The 24,384-nt window shown below is 34.7% G+C and overlaps 1 protein-coding gene across 3 annotated transcripts in view; it reads left to right on the top strand.

Annotated features, from left to right (window-relative positions):
* Window positions 1-24,384, top strand: part of PCDH9 (protocadherin 9) — a 979,957-nt gene that overhangs the window by 52,539 nt on the left and 903,034 nt on the right. Inside the window, exon 3 of one of the 3 annotated variants that reach the window (XM_057532788.1) lies at window positions 23,016-23,123. The exons of the other annotated variants lie outside the window; for them this stretch is intronic. Coding sequence (XP_057388771.1) covers window positions 23,016-23,027 — 12 coding nt within the window. The 3' untranslated portion in view covers window positions 23,028-23,123. Of the gene's footprint in view, window positions 1-23,015; window positions 23,124-24,384 lie in introns of those variants that run through there. 3 annotated transcript variants of the gene reach the window in all.

Consider the following 24,384-nt stretch of genomic DNA (forward strand, 5'->3'; position numbering starts at 1 on the left):
GAGGGATATGATCCAGGAAAATGGAACAGCATGTGCAAAGCCCTGGGGTGAATGAGAGTGGCACTGAAGAGGAGCTAAAAAAAAAAAAAAAATTGGATATAGTAACAAGTTCAGAGTAAAGGCGATAGAGTTTTAAGGCTCCAATTATGAAAAGGCCAATTATCAACTAAGTTAGACAATGCAGACATTATTCTAAATTGCAATGAGAACTCAGCAAAAATTTTTAATGTGAAGAGTTGACATAATCGAATGTAGAAAAAACAACGATAAAGAACAGTTACTGAATGTCAGAATGACAGGTATCGTACACTAAGTACTTGACATGCCCTATCTCATTTAATCCTTCCAACATAAGACATTAATTGCTCTCATTTTACAGCTGAAGAAATTGGGACATAAAAAATAAGTAGTTTGCCCAAGATCATACAACTACACTGGTGAAAATGGAATTCTGAACTATTTTAGTCTGACCTTAAACTTCTATGAAACATTTTTCCCATCTTAGTGATCTTAGCAAGATCTTTTTCAGTGTATAGAGAGGTAAGATAGGAACCGGCAGCAGTAAGAATTAAAGAAATAATATCACATGGACTGAGATAGTGGCAGTGAGATAAAGATAAAAGAATAGGTTTGAGAGATATTTGAAGTCACTGGCATTTGGTACCTGATTGTATATTGTTTTTGAATGAGAAAGATGATTCAAAGATGACCCCCAGATCTGGCTTGGGCAATTGGGTGGGTATTGCTTCCCTTTATTGGGCTAGAGAACATACAAAAAGGACTGATTTGGGGAGTGAAGGTTAGACATCATGGCTCAATTTTGGACATGTTGAGGTTGAGACATTTGGGACATATCCAAATTGAGAGGTCCAGTATAGTAAAATATGTCTTCCTGTCTGAAAGCAGATGTTTGAAGACCATCAGTGGTAAATGGTAATAAATGGTAATTGAAGTCTTGCCCTGCAAGAGGTTGTAAGGGAGAAGAGGACAAAAGAGGGAAACACCAACATAGTAGAATAAGCAGCAATATTTAAGGGTTATACAGAGAAGCAAGATTGTAGAGTTGTGTATGCAAAGACAGACAGAAGAGGGAACAGTCCCTCCGAGCTAGCTGAGAGGCTGTCTCCCAGGCTTAAGTCCTCAGTATGTCCGCCCAATACAACATAATTCTCAAAAAAAGATGGACAGAATAATGGGGAGGGAGTGAAACGGACAGAATTCAACAAAAGGAAAGAGGGTCAGGGTGTCAAATGCTGCCAAGATACTAAGTAAGGTAGTGGCTGGAAAGTCAGCTGGATTTGGTGAAAGGAATCCTGTAAGAGAAATTTCAGCAGAGTGTTGGAATCCTGATGGCAGTTGGGTGATTAAGCAGCAAGTGGTAACTAAGAAATAGAGTGTGAATGGAGGTAATTTCAAGAAGATCAATTCTGAAAGGGAGGAAAAGATACAAAAGCTTGGAGGGGTGACAGGTGGCAAAGGATTTTATGTAGTGACAGAAAGTACTAATTATTTAATAACTCAATAAATGATATATACTCTCAATTTAAATTGAAAAAAGCAAATGCAATTTTTGAAAGTAGTAGATCAATATCTGAAAGTTTGTATGATTTATGAGTATCCATAGCAATAATAAAGCCACTTAGATGAATGCTTACTATGAGCTGAACACAATATTCCTTATTAATAACAGGTGCTTTAATTCTTACAACAACCTATGACAAAAGTGTGACTGTTGCTCTCATTTTTAGAGATGAAGAAAATATGACTATGAGAGATTACACAGTACTTAAGGTAACTCAATAATTGCATTGTCTTTCCTCTCTGACAGAAAATCAGTGTAGCATATTTTTCTTTATTTTTTTTGTAATAAGATCACAGGAATAATATCTTATGAAGGTATATGGAAGTATCCTCACACGCACTTTAAAAAAGTTAATACCTATGTTAGTGCAGAAAAAGGGAAGTTCCGCAGAAGAACCACAAGTGTGATGAAATAGACAAGGCTAGATAAAGGCAGGAAATAATCTAGTCTTACTTAATGTTGTGCTGTAGATATTCAGTTTTGTTTGTCTAAAAATATTAGTACTGCAGGAATAAGTGAAGCTAGATAACACAGTCCGTTGAAGCATCTCTAAATATGTTTTTCAGTCCTAATAGAGACTCTTTATTTTTGCCTTTTGTTTTTATTTCTGGAAACCATTCAAAAATTGCTTTAATAACAATGCTTCACCAGAATGATTTTATTCAAAAACTTCAAATTGAACTGAAAGTACCTTTTAGTTGAAGAGGAAATGAAGAGAGTGGGGCAAGATGCATGTGCAGAGATTCAGGCAGATCATCTGGTTAAGCATGGGGGATTGAACCTGAAAAGATTTATGGGACCCTGAGCAATTTGCTTTATGCTGGTAATAACTGCAACACTGCTTATTCCCTACTTCCCTTATTAACTTTCTCTGCATCACCGCTCTTTTTGAGTTCATCTGTCTTAATGAAATATCCATCTTCTGTCTTTCTTTCCTGCTTTACATTTTTAGACCTTATAGAGGATTGAAGCTAGTTTTCTCAGCTGGACCCACTCACTAGCCAGAGGCCAACTTTGCTTCCAAGTCAGACTCCATGCAATTTCCTCCATTAGGCATTTGTTTCATCGTCTACATGAGAGCAATAAAACTTATCAGCTAGCTCAATCAAACACATCAGCTGGAAACATCTTCTTGCTGTGAATGAACAGACCAGTTAAAAAAATAGTTTCCCTGGATTTTCTTGTTGAAACAGTCTGGATCTGTTGTTTGAACATTAGACATGGTTTCTCTGTCTGCATATTTGTACATTTCTAAAATCTACTGCTGACATTTTATAGAAGTAAGTGCTATCATACTCTACGAGTTAAGGAATGGGATTGGAAGTATCAGTTATGAGTTTTAGGTGATTTTGGGAGTTATAGAAATAAGTACATACTTTATTCTATCAATTATCAGTTTGAACAAATAACTTCTCTCCAGCAACAATTAAGTTTCCATTCTCTTTCTTATAATGAGAGAAAAGGTATTTATGAGATATTTTTCATTCATCTAGGATACTCCCTGTAACTTGAATGGGAAGATCTTGATATGGGTGGCATCCTGAGCAAGTGTGAAGTGAGGGGTTAGGTGGAAATAGACACAGAAATAGGAAGCTAGTATCACCCAAAACAACTATCATTATATGTACATATATATAAATACATACAGGATGCTTATTGGGATACACACACACACACACACACACACACACACACACATATGTCCTACTTCCTTTTTGACATTTTATAACCCCTGTTGGTTTCAGGCCCTGCATATGGTGTTCTCATGGATAGTTAGGGTGGTTTGTATATGAGAGTTCAGATAGCTTACCACATCAGCATGATTTATTTATAATGAATCTTGGCTTATCATAGGTAGAAACCAACCAAGACCCCTTTATTTCTGGGGTTGTGAAAATTACTTTTCTACAATAGTAATAATTATTTTTAGTCATTAAAAAAGCTAGTTTCTCTAAAGAATATCATAAATGTCTCAGGAATAAGTACCACATTGTTCAAGCTTAAAAGATCATTAAAGACATATCGAATCAAATAACAAAGGATGTTTGCTCCTTCCCATATCTAGATATATCATGCAAAAGTGTCCAAAAGCAAACTTCCCTGCAACTTTTCAATCTGTGGAAATGCCTCTTTATCGAAGAGCATTTACCTTTGTTTAGATCTATGTCATTGAATAAGTATTTTTCTGACATAAAAGACAATTAATTTGTTTTCAAATTTACAGTGATTCATTAAACATAAATTTGACATTAACACAGAATAAATGAATAAAAGACCATTTTAACAAGGAAATAAGAAATCTGGGATGAACACATCAGCCTTATATTTAATGCTATAGGATTTGACCCACACAAGCCCATCCCACCTTTCCCCTGCTTACCTGAAAAACGTAGCTTTAGTTATTGGTTCAATTAAAAATAAATTTATTATCAAGAGTGCTTAAAATCAGCAATGTTTAAAATCCATAGTAAAAACAGCACAACATTTATAGCCAGGCTTTCTATAGATAGGATTATTGTAATAGACAATAAATTCCCTCCCTCCCTATACACTCTCCCTATGCATGTATGCATGCATATATGTACATATCCATGTATTCATCTATGTATTATCTGGCTATCTGCTATGAGTAGTATATTTCAAAATTAATATTTTATATACAAGTACGCAAGGACAAGTTGCATGTATATTTGGAGTGTGTGTGTGTGTGTGTGTGTGTGTGTGTGTGAGAGAGTTAATTTTCCCACAGATAAATATTCTTGTTAATTTAATCAATGTTTTGTCATGGAGACATATGGTCTATGAGATACTAAAGATGCTTTTAATTTTTCTTCCATTAAAAAAATAAAATAATAATATGAATATATTAATTATAAAATTTAAGAACTGTTAATTTTTTATCCCTTTTAATGGATAGTTTTATTGACAAGAAAAACCTGTCATTTAATTTGTTGGAAAGAGTTAGCTTCTGCTTTTGTTCAAAATGTTTTTTAAAGTACAAATAATTCATACATGCTACTCCACAGATCACCTTCTTGGAGAAAGTTTATGGTTTGATAAGAGGGTGGTGGGGTTCTGTTTTATTTTTGTCTTAGAGCTAGAGGCATAAAACAGCATTTTCTGCCTATAAAGAGTACTCAGAATTCAAAATTCAAAACATACCCAGGCACACACTTCCCGCTGCCTTGCTAACCTATTTTCCAGGGTCATTTTCTTTCAAGTGCAGTTAAAATTTTTCTCTGTCGAACTGAAGTATGTACCAGAGGCTCTTGGGATTTGAGTTCACCATTCCAGACTTTTATCTAGAGCAGGTAGCCTAAGTGAATTTTCCATCTTGTGAAACTCCTGCAGCGAGGCCGCAGAGGAGAAAATGGAGCTAAGTACTGACAGATGCACCATGAGTCCCTAGATTGTGAATCAGGGTTGCAGGTGGAAAAAATATATATAATTTGCTGATCTTAAAAGATACATCTTTCAAGGGGCTAAGCTAGTCACCCCTACATTTTCTGCTTTAATACTTTTCACGGCAAGGTGGATTCAATACCTATACTTCTCAGGTGATACAGTTCCCCACCTGGCATTCCTGCTTCCAGTTATTTTTCTATAATAAGTTGCAAATTCTATTCATTCAAGAAGATCACTGTGGGAAAAAGTCTTAATATGGATCCTCAATCGTCTCTTCTCATGCTCCAGTTTTCTGGTGTATCTGTAGAAAGTAATCACAATAGTCTAAATCTTTCTCATGCTGATTTACTCTTAAACAAAGATTTTTAAAAGTTATTTTTAGTTTCCTGAGCTGTAAGGAACAGAGTTTCAGAGAGCTGAGTGACTCTTTCCTTTTTAGATTTTAGCTGCTCGTGGCTACAAAGGTATGAGTTTCTGCCTGAGATCTGAATAGAGTCCATAGATTTATTTAATTTGGTCCTGCAGTGTTTTAAGTCTTAATTAGCTGCCAGTAGTTAAGAATTAAGAAATCTTAGCTTCTCTTGAATGTTTGGGTGAACCAGCAACAGCATCCTCATTCTTGAATGGCCTCAAAAACCATCAAGAATTGAGCCACACCTACCACTGTAGTATAGGCTCCCTTAAATTCGAATGGTCCCTACCACTCTATTATTACCATCACTTGAGGCCAAGTCTTCATTGCCATTGTTCATCTTTCTTCCCATGTAGCTTCACTTATTTACTTTAACTGTCTGTTCATTGAAGTCATTTGAATTTTCTGCTCATTCTGTAGGAAAGGCATAGATATTCCAAATTTTGTACCATTTCTTATGAATGAGTGTGTGCTGCCTGGAGATGTATTATGAATAATGCTGGGGCTCTGTCTGCCTTCAGCAGGAAAGGATGCCTTCAAGAATCACACTATCTGCCAGGGGAGGCCATGAGGGCAATCATGCTAGACATAGTTGACACACACTTGTGATGAAGGACAGCAAGGTTGTCTGAAACAGTCCCATTACAGCAATTGGAAGAGAAGCTGATGCTTACTGAACATTTTTTTCAGACAAATTAACACACAATTCATAGATCTTGGCTCCATAATAAGCCTGTTAGCCTCAATCTATAGATAAGAAGCTGAGGTTCCAGGTCTCATCTGATGTGATAAAACCTAGTAAGTGCAGGTCTTAAGTTTTGAATGTGCATCTCTATTATAGTGTGCTCCTTTAGTGTTTTGAAAACTTTCACATTTTTTAGAGAAGTCAATGAAATACAGAATTCTGTAGCAGATAATTAGATACTAAGAGTAAAGCCTTTTAGGGAAATCAATTCCACTGCTCCATTTATTGAGGGCTTACAATGTGCCCAACATGCTGCTAGGTACTTTATAAAGGTTATCTCATTTACTTCTACAATTTCCCAGTTTGTAGGAAGGTATTATAATCATCACTTTATAGAAGAGGAAACTCAGGTTTTGTTGCCTCAAGCAATATACCCAAGATCACAAAACTAATAAGAAATTGAGGCAGGATTTAAATACCGAGGAATATTTTCTTCAATGCCTAGTTTCTATGCACTACACCCATTAAAAGTCTTGGTTGAAATGTATAATGAAATAGGGATATAACCATATTACGAAAGATAAATCACTGCCATCACAGTTTCAACTAGGTCTACTTCCTGAGATTTTGGATGAGATCAAAGGTAGCTCAGTATTTTGGCTCAAGCCTCCCAATTTCACTTCTGACACATTAGGAAGAAGTATATCAACTTGAAACAATATTGAATGAATGAGGTTAAGGGTTTTAATGAATGGTGAGTCTTCTGCTATCAGTGGGAATAGAACCCCCAGACCCATCCCAAACTGGAAAAGTCACCTGTTACCTTCATTTTAAAATGAGACCCTGATTTGTAGCTATTTATGTTTGCTTTTACCTAATTTATATACCTTATCTTCATTTTTGTCTTTTAAATATTGTTTGGATTGTAGTGCATATAATTAATAAGAAAAATCAGTCCCTTTAGAAAAATTTACATGGAAAAGTTAAAATAAAAGTGACAAAAATCCCTCAGTGATAACATGGAGCCAGTTCATGGTAAATGGGCTTTGGTATGCTGTATTTAACATAGGAGAGATAAGTTGCTTGGGCCAGGAGTTGTCAAATTTTGTGACATCACCCTTTGATAGCTCCAGGCATATAGTGATTGTATTTCTCTCTGAGTCCTGATTACATGTGAATTTTAAATTACCTCTATGGTTCTCATGTTTTACTTGTAGTAAGTATATTCCAATATGCATTCCCATTATTATTTTATTATAACATTCTAATGTTATATTGCAAAAATTTGCTTCTTAAGGTAGGATCTCTAATAGAATTTCCTTTGCTCTCTTCAGTCAAACAGTATTTCTCACTTTACACTTCTTTTCATTCTTTCCAGTCACTCTCCATATCTAGTATAGAAATAATCCTTTTACCATAGAGTTTACCCAACTTTAAAGTAATTATTAGCAAATATTTGTTGAAACTTTATGTGAAATGCAGTCTTACATTAGGTAAATAATCATAATCTCTATTCTCAAGCGAATAGTTACTGCTTGTCTATGGCAGTGTAATGTTACCATAACACTTAACAGTGTGCATAGGAATACAAAACCATGTAAGTTCTAAACTTTCTTAATTCAAATACAAATACCAAAAGTAATTTTTCAAAATAATATAAATAAAAGTAACCTGATGTTTGTACAATGTTTCAGCCTCAGTGCTTCTGAATAACATAAATCAGTTCTTTTCCTCAAATAATGTATCATCTAGAATGAGACCAGCCTGTAATTAGCAGATACCCATTATACAATAAACTATATGAAAGAGGAACAGGATTTAAACAGGATGCTCTACAAGCATATAGGGGTACCCCTAATCTATTCCTGAGATTTGGGGAGCTGGGTGTGTTGCCAGCATTATAATTTGACATAGTCAGTGAAATATAGGAGAGAAAGAATCAGAAAGCCCTGTGATATTTTCAGCAATGAGCTAATTGGACAAAAAAATGCGGAACAGGAAAATGAGGGCTAAACTGATTAATTCACTGTCTCAATATCTTTTAAGTGGTTAGTAGAAGAAGCTTTTATTATTTTAATAGTAAAAAGTGTCATTTAAAGATATCTTGTTAGAAAATACATAGATACTTTGTTGGATTTTCTTTCAGTAACACAGGTTTGCTAAAATTCTATGTGAGTTAACATTGATGTGACAGTTTCAATAGCGACAGAATAAGTTTAAAGTATTGTTTAGCTTACAAAATAATCTTTTTAGTTCATTGTACAGCTTTTTCATGACAATAATTTAAAAATGAAGTGCTATAGTATTTCAGAATCTGCTATAATATTTTATTTAAAAGATGCCAAAGGACATGTAAACAGCAATAATTTTATGAGTTAAATCTATGCCAGAGCTTTCCTTAAAAAAATTAAATAAAACAGGACTTTTCTATAGTAGAACATTAAAACACATCAATGGGTTAGTTTTTAATTATCTTAATGAAGTGTTAAATTAAGTACAAATACTACCATGAGCATTGCAAAATATATGTAAATAATTTGAACTGATGATTTTAGAAAATTATAGCTTTAATTTCTTAAAATGTGAATTTTCACTTATTGCAAGCTCTTGCCTCATATTTGCATTCTTGGTTTTCATGTCAAATTCAGTCATCTGTTTGACAAATATAGCTGTGGTCTCCATTCATAAACAACCATTAATTTTCTACAATGACACTGTTGACTGCCAGTGTCACCAGTGTGAATAGAATAATGTTTCTACACCTGAAGAGTTTGCAATGTCTTGTGAATGTGTGAGGAGTAGGGAAGAGTAGATAAAACATATGTTAATACCTACTTATTCAACAAACTTTTATTAAAAATCTACTAGAATTGTTGCTCATTCTTAGGAATATTACAGTGATCCAGACTTACTCGTGAAAGGGGCCCTAAATGTCATTTTAGGAAGTGTAGAGATTCAGAGCTAAGCACACTCAAGTCAGAGGTAACAAAAATTTAAAGATTGAAAAAGCATTTTAAATGAACCTTGAACAATGGTTGACAATTGGTAGTCTTTTGTGTGTGTGTGTGTGTGTTTCTTCTGTATTATTAATACCCCTTTTGAGAGTCACTGAAGACCTTTTTAGTATTCTTGGTATAGATCTATTTCTCTCCCGTATTTCCTTTTCTTCCCTGTTTATTTCCCCATGGTTATGAACATTCTGTATCAGCCTTTAGAATCAATGTTCTTGAACTATAGCAACATAAAATGGTGATATGATGCCAAGGCTTAGCAGAGAGATTATATATTGAAATCATTTTCCAATCAGATATCTTACATCATAAGGAGGCTGAAAGAATAAAGGTTTTGTCACAACTTGTCATAAATGTGAATACAGATTGCCACCTGCTTTGGATAGTAAGTGATTTTCCAGAGAGGTTGTCTACGACATGGTTGCCTTTATCAGCATGTTTTCTTCTCTCCTGGCATTGTATTTGTCATTTTTAATATAAGCTTTTGTTATCTATTGCTGTAAAGCAAACAATTTGTTTCTGCTTCAAATAGTAGGGATGTGACCTCAAGCTCCAAAAGACAGCTCTGTCTCTTTTCCTTTTTCCATGAGTCTATTAGAAGGAGCTTGGTTTCTACTTCATGTAAATCTAAATTTTCTCTATACATTAATTGTAATACTTTTGCTAATTAATTAGGTTATGAATATAACTCCAGACAGCAGATCTGTTCTAAGCTTGGTTATAACACAATAACTATACTTCGTGGCATAATCATGAAGAAGAGGAAACAAAATCCTCATATTTAGATAAAATGGGGCTTAGAACTTCCACATATTTAAAAGGCTGTTGAAAGCAAATTGGAAATGGATAGATGCTGAAGCTGGGCCTCATTCCGTTAGTTAAAGCAAGTGACTGAAAATGTTGATTTTCCTGCCACAGGGGAATGTCAACACTTATAAAGAAAAAGATGCTGACTTAAAGCAAATGAGTTAGAAGTCTACATCAAAAGCTTTTCTACGGTTTAGTGAAGGCTTGATGAAGAGTGGCTTTTCTCTGTATAAAACAGTAAATTTGACTTTATGTACTAGAGAATTATATGATACATTCCTTACCAAAGTCAGGTACTGTCCTTATTGTTTTTTATATTAACATCTTAAATCCTTACAATCAGACTATGAAGTAAATAGGGTTCTTGTCTTCCTCATTTTAATAAGGGGGAATAGAGCCCCAAAGGGTTTAAGTAATTCGCTGAGAGTGATGCAGTGATTAAGTAGTAGAAGCAGATTAAAACCTATATAGTCTGGCCCCAGATTCTCTCTGTTCTTAACCATTTTATTATGTTGTCCAATGACACACATGGTCCCTTTTAAAGTCAAATAATGTAACCTAAACATTTTACACTTAGACTGGGCAAAGGATTTAAAAAGTCATAATGAGTTTATAACTTTAAGATGGAATAAGGAAACATTTTGTTCCAAAGCAAGAAACCAGAATTAATTAATTAAATCACTAATGACAGTGTTAAAAACCCTTACTTTTCAGTGATCATTTTTCTAAATTTATGTGATTATTAGTGTCATGCAAATACATTTTCCAGTGTTAGTTTACCAAAGAAAATTTCAGATAATAGAAATAGTTGTAAAGTTGTGGTCTCCTAGGCAGAAATGCAGTCAGAAATAAACTCGAACTTTGACGATTCATTGTAGGCTATTTTGTTCCAATATTATACATTTTTATCCTGATAGAGAAAAGTAACTTTATTTCTCCTATTACCACTATAGTAATATAGCATAGAATATAAAACAAAACAATCAAAATGATACAAACTCAAAATTCATAAAAATTTCTATTAATCATGCTCTATATGAGTCTAATCAAATAAGTAGACACTTTCATTTGACAGAAAATATCAATTATGTTGTGTTACCAAACTAAAATAATGTAGTAAGGAAATAATTTATATATACCCATTGCATTCATAATTTAGGTACATACTCAAATGTCCATGTTTTGTATGATATGAAACTGAGTTTTCAAAGAAGTTAAGTGACTTGTTCAAAGTTGTACAGTATAGCGAAACTAGGCTTCCAATTGAGAGGGATACCATGAATCAGTTCATTCAGTTATTTTTTTGGATGCCTGCTCTGAGCAAGAATCTTTTGGATCCAAGTGTATCAGAGGTTGGGGATACAGCATTAAGCTAAACCAAGATTCTGCTCTCAGGGCTCTTATACATATCTAATAGAAGAGAGAAAAAAAAAAAAACATTCAGATACTCACAGAGGTATCAAAAGTGAATAAAGAAGTATAAGAAGTATAAGAGTCCAGGGAGTTATGGCGTATGTGAAAATTTTTGTATATGGAGTGGTGATGGGAGAGCATGCTGATAAGAAATCCAGAAGAAGCCATTGCAGATTTCCTGGTCTTAACAATTTAGGCCAACTGACCCCACACTAAAGAGTTTCCAACTCAAGAATAAACAGATTCAGAAATCATGATTAATCATATTAGTTTAAATGTGGTTAAATCATTACTTGTAATAAACATATTGTCTGCAAAATGGGTAGAGTTATGTAGCTTCTAATTAACAAAGCATAATAGACTAAGTAGCAATAATAAATCAACAAAGCAGTCATTCAAATATGATTTATTACACAGACAAAAAGATGCAAATGCCAATACATCTTGAAAAACTATTCAAGTTCCCTAGGAAATAAAATTATATTAAAAAGGTAATAACTAACGCCTATCCACCTGTCAAAAATAAAGTATCCAAAATCACCTTAGGTTCCAAAAGATATTCTAATGAAGACATTCTCAGGAAGAGTTGGTAGCAGTACAAATTGGATAAACTTTTTTTTTTCCTGAAAGAGATAGATAGATAGATAGATAGATAGATAGATGATAGATAGATAGATAGATAGAATAAAAACGTTTTCTTTGTCCTGGATTCAATCTCATTCTGCCATTTAATCCAAAGGCAGTCTTGACAATTCATAAAGTGGAGCAATATCAGAGTTACTGAGAACATAAAAGATAATTAATATACGATTTTAAACACAGAACGTAATGCAGTAAGTATACGTAAATTATTAGTTATTACTATTGTAAGATATATGATGGTATATACTACAGCCATAAAATTCAACTTTAGAATTCAATGACATGTGGAAATTTTTATTAACGTATGAGTAAATTAAAATTGCAGGTTACAGAACAATATCTATAATATGACTTCACTTTGTAAGAGTAATCATGTATATTTTATGATGTATAACCATATTTAGGTTCAAATTATTATTTAACTAGCACAAACTCTATTCATTATCATAGCTCACTAATGAAAATAATTAAGTGAGAGAGATAAATAATATTAAGAGAATTAACAAAGTTTACTTCCAAGTGATAGAATTATATGAGATTTCTTATTTTTTAATTCATTTTTTCCCCTTCACACATTATTTTTCAACTCACATTATCGCGTACCTACACTTTGCTAAGGTCCTGTATGAGATGTTGCATTGTTGTGATCAACAAGATTATCAAGGTCTCTGCCTGATGGGGCTTTCACTGGGGTGTAGAGTCAGCAGGTAAATGAATTTATTTGTAAGGTAATTTCTAGGGCTACTGCTATAGGAACACAAAACAGAATGTTGAGATAGAAGGTGACTGGGTGGAGGGAGCAAGGCAAAATTTCTACCTATAAAGCATGGTCAGAGAAGATCTGAGGAGTTAAAGAAGAAATTGAGGCCAGGAAGACCAGAGGAATACACTTAAACAGCAATCTGGTCAAAAGCCTGAGGGGAAGAAGAGGCTTGGCCCTTGGAACAATGGCAAAGGAGCCCCAGCGGGGTGGGCTGTCTAGAAGGTTAGTGGGGCTTTGACAGCCGGAGTCCAGTGCTGGCTCTTCTTAATACTTTTTTTGTATTTTTCTGTGGCAGACATATTATGTATTTTCAAGTATTTTAACTGAAATATAGATCTGTTTTTCAAAATATAGATCTGTGTTTAATAGAAATAACAAGCATAAAAAATGTCTGTGGACAAAATGAGAACAACAGAAAATGAACTTGGAGATACATTATAATTGCATTATGTGCAAATGCACATGCATTTGGGCAATGCCTAGAAGATATTGAAGCATATAATTATGTTTGAGAGGATTAATAACTTTTTAAAAACTAATTCCTTTAAACTTTCAGCTAATTAATTTTTACAGTAAGGTAAGGGAAAATCACTTCATTTATTCATTTATTCCCTTCACAAACTTCAGGAACCTCTTTTATCTTTTACTTTAAAATTCCTGGAGGCTGTTATTATGCTTCTCTTTATTGTAATGGTCTGGTTTCAGATCACTAGTAAACAAATCTGGACACGTTCATTGATAGTTTTCCTGACTATGTGTAAGTCACTGATTATTACTTAAAGAATTATACATTTTGGCCACCTAAATATAAAATTATAAGCAATGATATTATATATCCTCACCAAATACTATATTATGCAGTGTTTAAATTCAGTTATTTGACATAGCAAGTTTTGGGATTAAAAATAAACTCTTTTTTGGTCTGCCTTAGCGTATTAATAACTAAAACCAGAACTTATAATTACTGCCTGTATATCTTCCTACAAAATAAAATGAAATGTTACAATGATTAGAAGTTAAGGAGTTTAATGTTTTTGATGTGACCTTGTTATAGAAAACCTGCACTGGAATTTTAAATGGTTGCAATATAATGACAGAGAAGCAAAGTTAAGACGGAAAATTTAGAGCACACATCAAGGGTAATTTTAATAACTGTGTTTGTTTGACAAAAGAGATTGAAGTGCCTAATCTATCTTCTGAAAGTACTATTCAAGATCCTATACTATATGGCTATTAAATATGGGCTTTAGATATTTTTAATTCATATTATACTTGAGAGTAGCTTGATTCCTCTTTGCTGAGGACTAATTCATGAACAACTGTTTTACAGCAGATATCTAAAATATTGTGCATATAGACACCAGTATTGTACCCTTAAAAATCTGTTAAGGGGGTAGGTGTCATGTTAAGTGTTTGTCTCAGAATACAGATTTTTAAAAGAATACAAATAGATTTTTATAATACCATGATATTAAAGTAATAAAATGGGTTGATTCCAAAAAGAAATTATGAACAATTCCTGTAATTTAATTGAAAGCTATGGTCTTGACCTCCACATCGTATTTATCATGGCTGAGAAAGATCTGCATGTGCTTCTTTATATTTGATTCCTTTTGATTCTCATTCATGCAGATGGAGTTGCTACAGTAACCAAATTTTTGAAAGCCCAGAGTTGGTTACTTCTCTGATTTTACATGCTGAACTTAAAAGTGTTACTATTTATGTATGGTAGCTAATTAATTGTCCTGGCTATTCTGCATCATGATCTGAATGTGGGAGAGCTGGAGAGCCGTAAAGTACATACATGATTTTTCCCATATTTTCTTGATAACTTCTAAATTTCACTGCAAAATGTAATGACAAACTTAAGAAAGATTTTCTCTTTTAGTGGCCTTAAACCAAGGTGCTGATTTCTCAGTATGGAATAGTGCATATTCGACAGTTCTCTTTTTTCTGAATACATTATTCCTTAAACAGTAATGTCTAGGGGATTCTCCATCAGTTTTCCTTTCTCTTTGATGTGAAGAAAGATGCTAAAGACTCTGAAGCATCATACCTTCTCTACTCATTCAGGAGTTTTGGAAGAGGGCATTGAAGTATAGCCAATTTTATTTTCTGATGGAAACTCCTGCAGGCCAGGAACTAGGTCAAAAACTGCTGACCTTCTTCTCAGAGCAATCTCTTCTAGCGATCAGATAGGAAAGGCTTTTGATGGACATTCTGTGAGTTTGGAGTCCAGCAAGTGGAAGTCAACACTGAGGTATTTGGTGTGTGAACGTAAATAAAAATATTTCACAGCAAAATTCCCAAGAGAATAATTCTAGTCCTCTTTAATCATCTGAAGTTTTAAAACTAAAGTTCTAGACAGAAGCTTTCGGAGAGTCAGGTGCTTTGAAAGTTGACATGTTTTTGAAATGTTTGCATTTTAGGAGAAATTTGAACTACAATTTGAGACAGAGACTAGCATTATCTTTCTATTTTATCAAATGTTATAATCCACAAATGTTAGTTTTGTGCAAATGTACATTATTTAGGGTAGCTATTTAGGCCAAAAAGTATTAATAAATGGAAGGAATAAAGCCAAGGAAAATTTAGTCTGAATATGAAAAAATAATAATGCTAAAAATTATTGGCTGTATAATTGCTTCCCAGAAGATGTGGCAAAATCTCTACTCCTAGGGTCACTTAAGGCTGACTTGACCAAGATGCTTAGACTGTGGGCTAGGCCAGCTAATAAGTTTTGCCTCTCCCCAATTCACAAACACTATTCACTGCCTATAGCATATCACAGTTATAAATTTAGTAAGTACAGAGAAGGCAAAACCCTTCATAATCCTTGGAGGAATTGTGTGGTTGCTATGATTACAACATCTTCTCTGGTTATGAAACTAATAGGAAGAGGCACAAATTGCAGACATTTGACAAGGGGAAACAGTTTCATTTTCTATTATTCTTCCTTATTAACTACTGATTCCCTCTCCCTTCTCACATTAACCATCATTGACAGTCCCTAGAAATTAAAGTGTTTATGAGGTCCTAGTCTTCTAGGTACTGTCAGTGTTACTTTCTAGAGTCAACAGTTCCCCATCTTAAATAATAGCTCTGCCTGTGGGTGGGTGACCTGCCGAAAGTGACTTACTCCACTTGGAGTTCAGTGTCTCTCTTTTGAACTTACCCTCAGATAAGCTGCAAGAGCCTTGGGCTCTGTGGGTAAATTAGGAAGGAAGAAAGAGATTTAGCTGTTCGGAGGAGGCTGGAGTCAGCAGGTGCTAAGCCAGGTGTTCTATCGCTGAAGAGCTTTAAACTTGGAAACAGCAGCATAGCAGACCTCCTGAATAATTCATCACTGCCCTCTACTCTTTCGAGGCCATACTCTTATTTATGAACATAGATTATACTGTTATCGATTGCAATCCTCACGGAGACATTTCATTAACTGGGAGGTTTGTCTGTTTGCATATGCTTTGTTTCCCTGAGAGTTTCCTTGTATTTGAACATAAATTTACAGCCGAAGTAAAATTATGGAAAATTGCCTAACAATTCTGGCTCATTCTGCAAATCAGGAAGGGGATTGGGAATGGTTTCCACCAGACACCCAGACTGTTAAATCATTTTATCCCATTAATTGTACTGTGATCTGAAAGAGTGATGAAAAACACCCAAGAAGAGTATTCGTGGCAAGAATCTCTTTATTTATGTCATTTACTACTGTTGTTCCATTCAGATTATCTGAAATTTCAAATACATTTTTCCACGGTACTTGTATTTCAGAGATGCTTAAAATATGAAAGTGACTAGGAAAATTGCTTGACTTCTCCAAAAACTAGCTCCTAACCACATTAATTCAAAGGATATAAGAATTCAATTGTACTCAGTGCTGCATGAATATTCAGATGGAATCTAGATTCTGACTCTGTAGGACAAATTGTTCTCTTAGGTGCCTATGAACAGAAGTATCCTTTCTTTTTTTTTTTTAATTAATTAATTAATTAATTAATTTTTGGCTGTGTTGGGTCTCGTTTCTGTGTGAGGGCTTTCTCTAGTTGCGGCAAGCGGGGGCCACTGTTCATCGCGGTGCGCGGGCCTCTCACTGTCGCGGCCTCTCCCGTTGCGGAGCACAGGCTCCGGATGCGCAGGCTTAGTAGTTGTGGCTCACGGGCCCAGCTGCTCCGCGGCATGTGGGATCTTCCCAGACCAGGGCTCGAACCCGTGTCCCCTGCATTGGCAGGCAGATTCTCAACCACTGCACCACCAGGGAAGCCCCAGAAGTATCCTTTCTTAAAGAGGGATGCTTGAACAATGCTCATGGCTCATGATACCTTAGTAACTGGCTAATTTATATCTGATAAAACACAATGGTGTAGAGAGTATTACAGACTGACTGTTCACTTGAATCACGGTATTTAAAACATAAACCCTAAGATAAGAACAGCATTAGATGACGTAAGATTGAATTTTTAATCAAACAGAAATATGAATGCTCTTTCTCTATCGCAGAGAAGAAGACACATGAAACTTTTGGAGTATTTGTTTTTGTTGCATTTTTTTGCTGTTATGGATGATTTGGTTGTTTGAAATCTACAAGGCTGAAGAGAAATGAGTCACAAAAACTCAGAGGAGTCAGGATTTCCCAGATGGCAGTGATGCTCATCTGAAGACGCTCTTCAGAATGTCTCTGAGCTGGAGTACTTTGACAATGGAGGAAACAGGAAAGAAGTTCATATTAGAAATTGATTCGTTTACAGAGTTACAAAGAAGCCCTTAAAGTTCTAGCACCTGTGCTAAAAATAATTTTTAAAAAAAGGAAAAATAAGCAGGCAAAGGCTCCCTTCTTACAAAAAGAATATATTTTGGTTGCATAGTTTAGCTATTTCTTTATTACAGTATTGGTTTTCTTTGCACTAAATGCTACATTATTTTCAATGTCAGGTTTACCTATTTATTTATTTTTTTATGAATGGACTTGTTTCTAAGAGTCACCTACTGAATGAGCTCTCTAAGAAGATATGTTGCCATTTGTTAGGCAAAAAATTATTCACCACCTGCCCTTTCAGTCATTTCCCCAATTATCTTAATGGTTTTAAATGAAAATGTTTCAATAAATTGAAAATCTAAAGTAGTATTTTATTAAAAAAAATTTTTACTCTCATTTTCCAGGGCCTAGTCTGGTTTCTCTGGCATCCATTATTTCCTCCTTGAGTTCCAAGAACTCACCCTATTGCTTTTCATTTTGTAAGCTTCGTTTGATTTCAGGATGTGTTGTAAAGGACCAAGTATGTCCGTAGTGGGCCAGATGTGACATTCTGCACTGGCTTCAAGGCAAGTCATGCCATTCCTGTATTAAAACACTGCAGTGGTAAACACTTTCCTTTAGAATAAATTCTAAACTCCTTGCCATGATTTATACATCTCTACATATGGTGCCCCACTTTTATCCTTTGCCCAAGGCTGTCCTGGTTTAGCCAAAAGTCCCATGTCTCAGGCAACTAGGACAGTTGATCACTCTACATAGCAACCTTCTTTTCTTACATCCTCCCATTCAAATCACTTCTGCCATTCTGGCAATTTCCAGGTGTATGATCTTGAAGAAATCATCTTATTTTGCTTATCTTCAATTTCTTCATTTTTAGGATAGAAATGATAATAGCGTATCTATTCATGGTCCTTTTACAGAAGAAAGACAGTGTCACTGGGTCCATCTTATTGCCCAGGAATAGAGTGAAACCATTTCTCTTGTGGAGTTTGATGCTATTTTGTACAACAGGGAGACTATTATTTCCTCTCGCTGATAGGAAATAAGCTGAATTAGTGTAATTTCAACATGACAGCTTCTGTATCTTTTGCCTAAGTCATCTATTTAGTGTTCCATTGATTATATAGATATGGTAAAAACACCATAGCAGACAAGCCCCACTTACAAAATATCATAAAGGGTAAAGCTGTGACAAAAACTATTTATTTTTTATCTGTGCATTGGAGTCTTTCATGCTTTGGGATAAAAGGCACTGAAGAAGAAAGTCGACTTTTCTAATTCCTTCTGTCAGTTTGTGAGCTACATAAACATTCAAGCCAAGGATATATGGAAATAAATAGACATTTTGTTCTCTTAGTTTTTACTGTATGAAACAAAATGAAGCAGATATTTTTACTTTCTTTGGACCTAAAATAAGCACTAACACCTATGCCCTTGTAACTTTGCTCTCAGGAACATTAAAAGATCTAGTGATAAGAATTAAGTCAATTATAAGAATGTGTATATGATGTACTATAGAAACACTTTGTAAATATTGTTATTTTGGCAAAAACAAAAACTAAGATTCTGACATTCAGTTACCTTTGTAAGAAGTTTACTTTTAAAATTGCTCCATTTCATTTGGCGTCTAAACTCACTACAGAAACTTTATGATTTTATGCTTTTAACTAATGTCAACCCCCAGGTTGCAGTGAGAGTTGTCTGATTTCCCTACCAGAGCCCAGACTGAGAGAATTATGCTGGCAATAAAGAAGTGATGACGCCCATTAAGGTCTCAAATTCAAGTTTCAAAACTCTCTATCTGCTTATACAAGCGTTTTAAGGTTGTGTTCTACTAAAGGGCCTTCTGATGACCAGAGAAATATCTTTAATAAATATAAAAGCTAAAAATTGACCACATTCATAATACTCTCTCTATTTTATTATCTCACTTGGCATGTTTTATTTCCTATTCAGTTCCTGCTCGATAAAAGAAATTATTTGGAGCTCTAGGCACTTACCTCTGCATGATTTTGCATGGGTTTGAGAGTCAGTAGAGTTTACCCGTAGCACAGGCCAGAGCTATAGTAATAGAGGTGCATCTCAGAGACGTTTAGAAAACTGAACATTTTGTAAGCTGCTGGGGAAAATAGAAATAATTATTCTTAAACTCGCCATTGCTATAATTTACATCAATCCATTCAAATCATATTATTTGAATACTTAGTGTATATATGTCTTAAAGGCATGAATATTTCAAAAATGAATAAAAGAAAACGCAGCTGTCAAGAAATTTGTAGCTTAATAAAGGATATTTTTGAATTACATAAATCCCAAGAGTGAAAAGTGGCCAGGTGAGATATATGCAAAGTTTTGGGGCAAGGATGAATATCATGATCAGAGATAAGATGGAGTGAAGACATATTAAGACTCAGAAAGGAGTGTGTTTCTTCATTCATTCAACCACTTAATATTTATTTAATATATGTCAGGCATTGATGTAGGCACCAAGGATATGGGAGATAACACAAAAGGTAAGCAATTTATTTTATAAAGCAAAGAAGGAAATAAACAAAGAAAAAGTAATATCAGCTAATGTTACATACTCTGAAGAAATGTGTTAGAGAGTGATAGGCAAGGGAAATTTATTACAGAGGCTAGTCTCCTTAAAGATATGATATTTGAGCTGAGGCTTGAAGGGTGAAATTGAGGAGCCATATGAAAATCAGGGAGATGAACGTTCCAGGCAAGAAGGAGACCTAAAAGGCTCTGAAGTAGGCTTAGGTTTGCCAGCTGTGTTAGTATTTGAGTGGGTTTTAAAGTATGGATAGAATTTAGACACCTAAGTAAAAGCCAGATGAGACTGCTATTGCTTTTTTACCCCCACAAAACAGCTTCCTTTTGTTGGTTATTTCAGAGTGAGTCCAATGTCTTACTCCTCTCTGTACAGTTCTTAGTGTTCTGGAGATTTCCTTTAGGGTATCTAGCTTCTGTCAACAGTGAGTAATTCCTCAACAAATATAGAGGGAGAAAGGAGACTTCCCTGGGACTTAAAGATATGACTTAAAAATAAAATCACCTAATGGAACACATCATGCACCTAGCATATGTTCCATTGTTATAAAAAATACAAGAATATTTTTTTCATACATTTGGTAATTCCTGCTTAAAATTATGATCCAATTTCAACATAAATAAATTTTGTTTTCTACATTTGTTTCCCATTTGGAAATCTCCCCATGCGTATGTAATGCTCTAGCCTCTGATGCAGTAATATCAAGTAATCACTAAACCAAAGCCTGATAACAGATTTTAAAATATTAGAAAAGCCTGAAGCATTGAACTATCTCTGAAAAACCTGAATGATTTAGAAATGATACTGGAATTACTTGAGCCTGCTGACCTACTGCATTCAGTTCCAGACAGAGTTTTAGTTTGCTTCTGAAAAATAACTGATATGAGTTTTAAAAAGCAAGTTAGTGAGAAACTGTGAAATATCTGATAAGCTGGGATGGGATGCCAAAATACAAAATTGAAAGTCGTATGTACAGAAAGTATAACCCCTTTGACAAAAGACATCCATTAAGTGAATGCAATGAAAATTAGGTACAAAGAAATCATTATAAGATAGAAAACATTTCTTAATACAGCATAAGTTACCAAAACAAGACAGTATCTCTTGTATATGCTAAACTAACAGTAGATTATTTCGTACATTTACTTTTTATGTCTTATATGAGGAGTTTGTTTAATTTTATTCTCTTCTTCTTTACATTTCTTTTAATTCAATGCACCAATTCTTTTTAAATTAGTTCTATAAACCAGTATATGCCTTGAGTAAGATGCCAAAGTACATGTGTGTATTCATTGTGTGTCCTTGTAATTCTAAGGTCACAACAAGGGCAAATGACACTGACATTGCTTTTGTCATTCATACAAAATGATTTTCTCTGGCGATTCAGTTATTTCAGGGTGAACTAAATTTTTCATCAGTGCCTATTATACTGTAAATATATTTTTCAGCAAATGGTAAATCTCCAGTAACTGAAAATAAAAGCATCATAGAAAAAGAAACTGGGTAAGCAAAGCAAGCAGATATTTAAGGATTTTTTTCCCAAAAAAACTGACTTAATTTTATGAATTTATCAACACATATGGAAAGCCCTAAATGTGTAAGGCATTTCAAAGTATACGAGGATAAAAATGACACAGCTTTTATAGGTGGAAAACTCACAAATTTACAAACAGAAAATATGTTTAAACAAGTTGTTAAGTGTGTTGTGAGAAATGCCATAAAATATTTAAAAAATACATTGTGTAAGGGACAACTGATTCTGTTAGAGAAGAAAGTTGAAAAGAGGAGCTTGGACTGGGGCGCAGGGCCATGCAGGTACCCGAGGATAAGCAGAGTAAGGGGAGAGGGCAGGGTGGCCATGATGCCAGAAATGAAAAAGAGCCCTCAGGGCAGTTCCAGGGGCCAGTGATTAGGGCTAGTTGGGGAAGTATCTAGAATGCAGTTGAAGTCGGATGTTGGCTGATCTCATCCACTTACAAAGAAAGAGAAATAATTATGTATGCATTTAGAAAGAAGACATCACTTTCTTGAGACTTGTGCCTCTGTCCTCTAATTAGCAACTCAGATTTATTTTTCCTAGGTATTTGAAATGTGCAGCTTTCTCATCTTCCCCTTGCTCATTTCTTAAGTATCATTTTGAAAGAGGTTCCCCCAAATAAAGTAAGTTTTAAAGTAGCATTAATGATGATTCCTTCTTCACAGCGACTGATGGAAGGCTTTGTTACTTTTTTCCCTTAGTGTGAAAAAAAAAGCCTCTGTTCTTGTTTCAAGAATGTGAAGACAAGACAAAATGCCTTTGAACAGAGCTGATATTCCTTCCTTTCCAAAAGGGCATCAATCTTTGTGAGGCAGCAGACATTTTGTTGAGATGATTAGGTCTGCCATGTCTAAGGGGATTTAATTTAATCAAAGACAGAAATATTCTGCTATCTACCCAAAGAGATGCTGATTTCAACTGATTCACTGTTGTTGTTGCAAAATTGAAGAAATGGTTAGAGATTCGGTTTAGAAAAACATATATTGTTCATAATTCTTTCTTCATCAATAAGGTAAAATCAGAAGTCTAGCAATGTTATGTTTTTTACTCTGAAAAGTACAGAGAGGCCTTAGGCACAAGTGGATGTCTGGAAACGGTAGATTTCATAAATTTGAACTAAATTGTGTCAGGCATGGAGGGCTGCCAAAGTCTAATTCATTAGTTCACTGCTTGGCAGAGTTCCACTTCCTATCACCAGGAAAACATACAAGTTTCTTCTGGGGATATGGAATGTTCTCCCTTCCAAAAGGCAGCTTGTGCTTTTATTTAACGTAAAACATGGAATTTTAAAACAAATATAGCACAAAAAGGTCTTTAGTTATAAGAAGATGAAATTTGGGGAAATTTGTTAAAGATTACAATTTCATATAATTGGGGATGAGTGTTTTTAGGAAATGAAAAAGTATCTTTAAGAATCTTTTCATCTTGCAACAAATTAATTTTCTTTTCAGGCACAATTATGATACAGGAACTCTGAGTGCATCCGGGCCATGGTGCCTTGCAAATGGTACCAGAATTGAGTGGAGATGTTGCCTGCAGCTCTACTGTGGTTGTTACCTCCTGAGGACTTTATAAGACCTTAAAAGCATAAAATCCCTAAGCTTAATGATATTTTTCTCCTTCTGATTATTATTTGCCTCGGTTTTGATCGATTGATCAAAAATGATGAATTTTTTTTATTCCTATAAGTATTGAGCAAAAAGCTTTCTCAGCTTCTAGAAAAGAAGTATTCCTCATTGTTAGTTGCTGTATGAAATGAAGTTCTTGGATCAGATGAGGTCTTCTAGTTCTAACAGTATAGGATTTTAGAATGCAGTGCTTCCCCTTAGATTTCCTACCCAAGCTGGAATCATGCCCATATTTTTCAAGCAAATCATCAAAGCAGTTGCAGCTGCTGGTTTACCAGTAGAACCTGACCCTGTTCCCTGGGCATTGCTCAGACACATACACCCACACCCAGCAACCCATAAAAATAAATGTCAAGGGAGGGTAGAAAATAAGGTCTTGTTCCTTCACTAGATTCAATATTAACATCCCTAAAGAAGAACAAAATGCTATTTTTCTTTTTTTTTTTTTTTTTTTTTTTTTTGGTTACCTGCTATATGTAAAGTATTGTATTCAGCTGCAACTGGGGACTATAAAAGTGAAAAAAAAAAATTGCCTTACTTACCAGAAGTCTGTCTCTAGTAGCAGAAAAAAACACAACAATAAATGACCCTATTTCAAGATAGTACAGAGATAAAACCAATAAATGAGATAAAGACAAGGAGCTCTAGATGGGCAATACTTCTTTTCTAGAAGCTGGGAAAGCTTTTTGCTCTTGGTATTCGTGGAAGGAATAGTTTTGAATAGAGTGGCCAAAGACATCCTCAAAAAAGGATGACCCTTTCAGTGTACTTTGAAAAAGATGAGGCCCTTTCTGGATTAAATAGGTAAGGACACAGGACAAGACAGTGTAAGGCAGAAGTCATACATGGTGAATGTTGAATTCAGTTTTTCTGTAAATTCATCTCTATTTATTCAGTGGACAGTGGGGATCCATTGAAGGTCTTGGGAAGGGGAGAGTGACAGTGAAAATTGGTGAGATAAAAAGATTAATCTGATTATAGCAAATAAATTGGATTAAAGGGATTAGTTTCTAACTCTGTTTGCAAATAGTTATGCAGTGGAAAGATACAGTCTTCCCAGAGTTCTGTTAGGTGAGTGAACAGCATGGTATGCCTGTGGTTACAAAGAGCAAGTACAGTACAGGCACACCTCATTTCATTGCACTGCACTTTACTGTGCTTGGCAGGTACTGAATTTTTCACAAGTTGAAGG

Source organism: Balaenoptera acutorostrata, chromosome 18, assembly GCF_949987535.1.
Source record: "Balaenoptera acutorostrata chromosome 18, mBalAcu1.1, whole genome shotgun sequence".
In the NCBI taxonomy this organism is placed as follows: domain Eukaryota; kingdom Metazoa; phylum Chordata; class Mammalia; order Artiodactyla; family Balaenopteridae; genus Balaenoptera; species Balaenoptera acutorostrata.